Raw genomic sequence first — 6,599 nt, forward strand, 5'->3', positions numbered from 1 at the left:
CTTAGACGAGCATCAACATATCGATTAAGTGACTTATCTTTGATGACATGCAAACCCAAGATGAACCGGAAGCTTCGGAATGATGGAAAGTCGCCCTAAACAACCTCTTTTGCCTTTGGAAGTCGTGATAATCCGAATAGTGAGGTTAATGGGTTTATATACGGAAAAACCTAGATTTTTTCGGTTTAAGGCGGTTCGCGTCGCACGAAGTTGGCATGAGCTTCATATTCGCGTCGCGCGAAAGACAAAATAGTCGGGCTCAGAATGTTACAACTTTGTGTCGCGCAAAGTTTCCCTGCCAAGCATCTTCACGTCACGCGAAGATGCAAAATAACCAGCAGATTTGTTTTCTTCTCTTTAATTGTCTCGTGATGCGTGCACTTCCAATCTCTCACTTCTAAATCTTCATTCCAAGCTCATAAATATTCCCGATAAGCTCCATAACTTCCAAGTTCCTGAAAACACATAACAACGCTTGAAGTACCAATATTCATTCATTTATTTACCTAAAATTAACTAATTAATATATAAAACTAACTAACTTTTACCCAACTAACTAACTTTTACCTAACCATCATTTTATCACTGCTAGAATTTTACCAACCTGTCCTGGCGCAACGCACCGAGTAAAATACTAGTCAGATACAAAGCATGGTTGCAAAAGTCGCTTGACGGATCCTATGTGGTCGAATGGGTAGTTGGGTATACTCGGAGCACTCGGGGAGTCCTCGGAATTGGTAAGTATATAGAAAATTAATTTTTGAATATTATATAAATGCTAAATATCATAAGTATACAAATAATTATAAAAAAAATAAGTATATATTAATATAAATAAGAGAAATACATTTTTAAATACTAAATTATTCTAAAATTTGCTAATCATTAACAAAAAAAGGGATATGCTTTTTTTAATATTATAGAAATATGAATTATATTTTATTCTTAAAGTCAAAATCGACCAAAGTTGACCGATTAGATGTGATTTTGACCGAGGTTGACCACATTTAATTAATTCTTAGTAACTAGGCGGAGTTGGAGAAACTCTCCTCGGCGCCATACCTTGTAGCGAGTACTCGAAGAGTACTCGTCCTTGAAAACCTATTTTTACAACATTGATACTAAGGTTAAATTTTGTTTAAAGCAAACTCTATCATATCTTAAGCAATACTCTAATTGCATATTCCATTCACCATATAATTTCACAAAATCCCAAACATATGCAAAGGTCAAGTCATTTTAGCAGCGATGAAAGGTCACACTTATTCATTTATTTTTGTGTTGGCCTTCATCACCCTCCTCTGGTCCACCACTGCGGCTACTGCGGCTGCTAGTCGCCAACATCGATACCAGCGCCTCAACGACAGGATTCGTAACTTGCCTGGGCAACCCACAAATGTGACATTTAATCAATATTCAGGATATGTTACCGTTGATAAGAAGCTAGGACGAGCCCTTTTCTATTGGTTGATCGAGGCCAATAATGGCCCCGCATCATCAAAACCTCTTGTGCTATGGCTCAACGGTGGGCCAGGGTGCTCATCTATAGCCTATGGAGCGTTCGAGGAAGTGGGACCCTTTCGGGTAAATCCTGATGGGAAAACTCTTTCATTAAATCCATATGCTTGGAACAAAGGCAATATTTCTAACCATAGTGCATTACAAGCATATTTAATCACTTCTTAGTTTTGTACTAACCTTATAATTGTGGTTTAAAAGCAGAGGCAAACATGCTCTTTGTTGATTCTCCGGCCGGGGTCGGGTTTTCGTATACAAATACTTCTTTCGATCAAATCACTGGCGATCAGAGAACAGGTCCCCCCCCCCTTTATAAATATTAATCTTTAGTATATATATCTACACTAAAACACACACAAGTTAATGCTTATTTTGTGACGAATCTATGAATAAATTTCGTGTAAACCGTGACATTTTCAGCGAAAGATGCGTATGTATTTCTTACTAAATGGCTTCTGAGGTTTCCTCAATATAAACATAGGCCATTTTACATTGCTGGTGAAAGCTATGCAGGTCCGTGGCACAAATTTATATTATTACATTGGTCTTTACTCTTTTATGACTGAATTTCATATGAAGTCACTAACCTTGATTTAAATTTCAGGTCATTATGTTCCTCAACTATCTCAGATCATAGTGAGATTAAACAAAGGTGTCAAGAATCCTGAGATCAACTTCAAAGGTTTCTTGGTAGGCAATTAGTTATCTTTAAATTTAATCAACCTTTTTTTTTCAATTATTTTTGCTGATTAATTTGTGACCGAAATCTATTTTTGATTTTAGTTATTTTTTTTTTCAATTTCTTAGATCGATTTGCAACCGAAAATTAAATTTAAGTTTTTATTTTTATGTTTGATTAGCTAAATAAGCCACTATATTAGCAGCCTTTTTTTTTTGCTTGTAGTAAATGCACATATTATTCTTATTTCTAAGTGGAATCAATGGCCATGCTTTACTAAAGACCAACCTTTTTTTTTTTTTTCATTTTCAACTATTCAAAATTTAATTTTGGATATTAATTCTTATATCAGTTGGGTAACCCGTTACTTGACGATTACTATGATAACGTGGGAACATTCGAGTTCTGGTGGAACCATGGCTTAATATCAGACACCACATACCAAATACTAAACGAGTCATGCCCATACGACTCGTTCTTGTTTCCAAGTGGAGATTGTTACAAATATTTGCTACGCGCTTATTCTGAATTCGGTGACATCAACTTCTATGGCATTTACGATCCCCCTTGTCATGAATTGGGCACCACCCTACCTTTGGTAACACTTACTTGCAATGCAAGTTACCTTTTTATTGTTACTGATTTAGGTTTTATTCTTTTGGTTTCAGCCATGGATGTTTAGAGGGAACAATAATTGCATTATAAAGTATACAAAAATGTATATGAACAGGCCAGATGTACAAAAGGCTTTTCATGCTAATGTTACACGATTGCCTTATCCTTGGATCACATGCAGGTACGTGATATTCAAGACAAAGAAGTTTTTCTTTTCTTTTTTTAATGACTTTTATTTTTTAAAATTTTTGTCACCTTACAAAGTTTGTACTCTCACTTTTTAGAAAGACAACTCTTTAATACCATTATATGCTAAAGATCTTTTGGTATTCAAGAAAATTAGTTTAATCTTAAATATATATAAATGAAACCTTCTTAGTTTCTCTCAAACTAACAGATTGTTTTATTTGTAAATGGTGGTTTCTCATGCATGCATTTGACTTGAATTCACGGGTACAGGTCTTACTAAACCTAGATAGCAATTAAACGGGTTATAACAACTCATTAAATTAAAAATTAATTTCACCAAATATTTTATATGAAAATCATATAAAATAGAATGTACTGAAAATTATTATATGAGTTTTTTTAAATATTATTAATATAAGAAACAATTTTATAGTAAAAATAATAATAAACAGGTCATGGGTCTTTCCAAACCCAGATAGCTTTTAAACCAGGTTATAACATTTCATTTCTTTGTGAAACCCTTTCATCATCAAATTTTAAGTATATTATTAACTTTCTTATAGTAAATAAAATTAAATCCAAAAATATATATAAATATTAGAAACGAATTTATAACAGTGACATCGTTCGGGGAAGCTGGACGGATTCACCACGGACAATGCTTCCAATTTTCAAGGAACTCGTAAAGGCCGACGTTCGCATATGGGTATTTAGGTAACCACACCAGCATTTACTTTTATTTTCTTCATCCATTCAAAAATATATATATATATTTTGTCATATTTTGCGACAATTTTGTGACAAAAATTTATATTTAACTCATTTATTTTAATATTTTGCCTCAGGTTATTTCAATCAGTTATTTTTATTATGTTTTTTACGACCGTTAGGATTTCGCGACTAGATCTGGGTCGCTTGCTAACGATCGCTATGAATTTGGTCGCAAACTAGTCGTTACTTTTTAGACTGTTTTTAACATGTTTTGGTCACAAATGTAGCCTTTTGTATTAATGTTTTATTGTTTCAATGATGAAACCGAAGTAATGAAGACAAAATAGAAGTTGGGTTACTCATATACAAATGTTAACATTTGATCTAATTTTTCTGTTGTTTCGAAACAATGGGAATGAATCAGTGGAGACACCGATGCCGTACTGCCATTGACGGGTACCCGTTACTCTATCAAAGCTTTGAAATTGAAAACCCTAGATGACTGGCATGCTTGGTATGACAAGGAAAAGGTATACAAACATGTTCTTAAAGTATTCTTTTTTTTTGCTTATTTTTCAAATAATACTAACGTGTAGTTTAAATTTAAATTTTTGTAAGTTAATTTTTTTTTTCTTTTATGAAGGATGCCCCACCAAGAAATCAAGATTAAAAATTCCAACTTAAGATAAAATAATGGCCAAAATTAATAAAAATAAAATTAGAAACTAACTATAAACTTTTTCTATCTAAAGTTTTTGGTAAATTTTGAAAGGGACTAACGGCACAGTTTGTTGCTTATTTACCTTTTATTTCGATATTGTGCAGGTTGGTGGATGGAGCCAAGTGTACGAGGGGATGACATATTTGACAGTGAAAGGGGCAGGTCATGAGGTTCCAATGGATCGCCCAAGGCTTGCTCTTACTGTATTTGCTCATTTCTTGAAGAGCATCGCCTTACCATCTTCTGTCCATTAGTTTTATATAAATTCATGTCTTATTTCTGTTTGCTTATTTGAATTTCCTCTTTCATAACATTTGTCGCGACCTATTTGCATAGAAAAACGATTTGTGTGTATTATGTATGGTTTATTGGACAACGTTCATTGATTGAATAGTTGAATTGATCTAGCAGTGCAACTTATCGCTGTTTTCCTTCTATATGTAATTATGATGTATAATCTGTTAAACTTTTAATTATTAATAAATACATTAAATGCACACGGTAAAATATCCGCTTATAGCAACAGTGTCAGGACCAACATTTTTGTACAATGAGGTCATTTTTTTTCATTACAAACACTTCTATCTACTCGACGTTAGAAATTTCGGGTCGGGTTTTTTTTATCACTAATGTTTCGATAAGAACAACTAAAATCAATAAAGTTAGTCAAGAGGATTAGCGTGAGAAGCGGGTCTAGTTGGTAAACACAGTTACCAGCCTACCATATACACTTGACTTTGATGGTGGAATATTAAGCCCTTTGAATAATCTAAGATGAATAAAAGAAATTGTCATTGCTTTGACTTTGGATCCTCATTGAATGAATATGTTGTGCCTGGTCACATACTAAAGAAGACCACCAAACATTCACTTGATCAAATTGACTTCAGATGGTGGAATTATATATATAGGGTAAGGTTAAAATGAAAACCCATTTGAGTTGTGAAAACCCGCGAAAACCCTATGTAACATCGTGTTTTTTTTTGTTATATGTAATACATGTAACATTTAATACAAAACATCGAAACATTAAAAAAAAAATGTTTTGCTATTTTTTTAACATTTTTTTACTAATTTTTATATATGTTTTCGGGAGAGAGAAAAGGTTATATTTATATTTACATTTTTTATTCACTTTAATTGTGGACCACAAGATTTAAACATTAATTAAAAACATGTGATTGAGAATGAGTTTCTAGAGTTTTCATAACTCAAATGGGTTTTCATTTTATACTTAGCCTATATATATATATATATATATATATATATATATATATATATATTCCATTTTAAGTATTTAAGATGAAAAACATAATTATCATTTCTTTCATGTTTTGGATCATCAATGAAGGACCACTTGCTATTCTTTATCGCTTTCGTCTTGCTATCATGAGATTGCACCGCACTACATACCGTATTGGCAAATCAAGAAATAAAAGATGGTAAAGCCACCCGTGTTTCCGAAGGGGATATGTTCGAATTGGGCGTTTTTAGTCCCAGGAAGTCCAAGAACCGATACATGGGAATATGTTACAAGAAGATATCACACGGTACTGTTGTATGGGTGGCTAAGAGAAAGACACCAATTGCAGATGCATCAGGCATGCTCAAAGTTAGCACACACGGAAACCTGGCAATTTTCGGTGGGGGCAACACCATGGTCTGGTCATCCAATTCAACTGTCTCTGTGCTGAGTAATAATCATGTGGTGGCGGCACAACTATTAGATACTGGAATTCTTGTTGTGTGGAATAAAAATAAATTTATTTGGCAAAGTTTTTACTATCCTGGTGACACATTTCTACCAGGAATGAAATTCGGGAAGGATTTGGTAACAGGGCTACAGAGGTTCATGACATCTTGGAAGAGTCCTGATGATCCTTCTATAGGTGTGTATAGCAATATAGTTCACACACATGGATACCCGCAAATTGTCGGATTATGAAATCAAGCTATAATCTCAAGGCTTGGACCATGGAATGGTCTTGGCTTTAGTGGGTCTCCTATTGAAAAAGAAAATGCAATTTACACCTTCTAGTTTGAAGTTAATGAGAAGGAAATCTACTTTAAATATGCACTCACCGATTCGTTCAAAGGGTATTTTTGACATCTGATAGGAAGACACGAGCTATACGTTGGATTGAGCGAATTAAAGACTGGATTGTA

At 33.7% G+C, this 6,599-nt stretch overlaps 1 protein-coding gene and 1 pseudogene across 1 annotated transcript; both read left to right on the plus strand.

The window, feature by feature from the left end:
• Nucleotides 1–1,248: 1,248 nt before the first annotated feature.
• LOC143565183 (serine carboxypeptidase-like 27) lies at nt 1,249–4,687 on the plus strand. Its single transcript, XM_077052233.1, has 9 exons — nt 1,249–1,636; nt 1,723–1,815; nt 1,939–2,031; nt 2,123–2,208; nt 2,550–2,795; nt 2,866–2,993; nt 3,620–3,715; nt 4,137–4,242; nt 4,538–4,687. The coding sequence occupies exons 1-9, from the start codon at nt 1,249–1,251 to the stop codon at nt 4,685–4,687; spliced, it is 1,386 nt and encodes a 461-aa protein (XP_076908348.1).
• Nucleotides 4,688–5,952: 1,265 nt separating this feature from the next.
• Nucleotides 5,953–6,378, plus strand: LOC143565197 (G-type lectin S-receptor-like serine/threonine-protein kinase At4g27290 pseudogene; annotated as a pseudogene).
• Nucleotides 6,379–6,599: the final 221 nt, after the last annotated feature.

The sequence above is a fragment of the Bidens hawaiensis genome, unplaced genomic scaffold (genome assembly GCF_021521415.1).
Source record: "Bidens hawaiensis isolate Kalapana, Puna unplaced genomic scaffold, B.hawaiensis_p1.1 tig00022300_1, whole genome shotgun sequence".
NCBI classification, from domain to species: domain Eukaryota; kingdom Viridiplantae; phylum Streptophyta; class Magnoliopsida; order Asterales; family Asteraceae; genus Bidens; species Bidens hawaiensis.

Bases quoted from the DNA above. Each gene is read 5' to 3' on its own strand.
- LOC143565183 (XM_077052233.1), top strand. From the start codon at position 1,249: ATGAAAGGTCACACTTATTCATTTATTTTTGTGTTGGCCTTCATCACC. The intron at 1,637-1,722 runs GCAATATTTCTA...GTTTAAAAGCAG, and splicing joins TCCATATGCTTGGAACAAAG to AGGCAAACATGCTCTTTGTT. The intron at 2,209-2,549 runs GTAGGCAATTAG...TTCTTATATCAG, and splicing joins TCAACTTCAAAGGTTTCTTG to TTGGGTAACCCGTTACTTGA.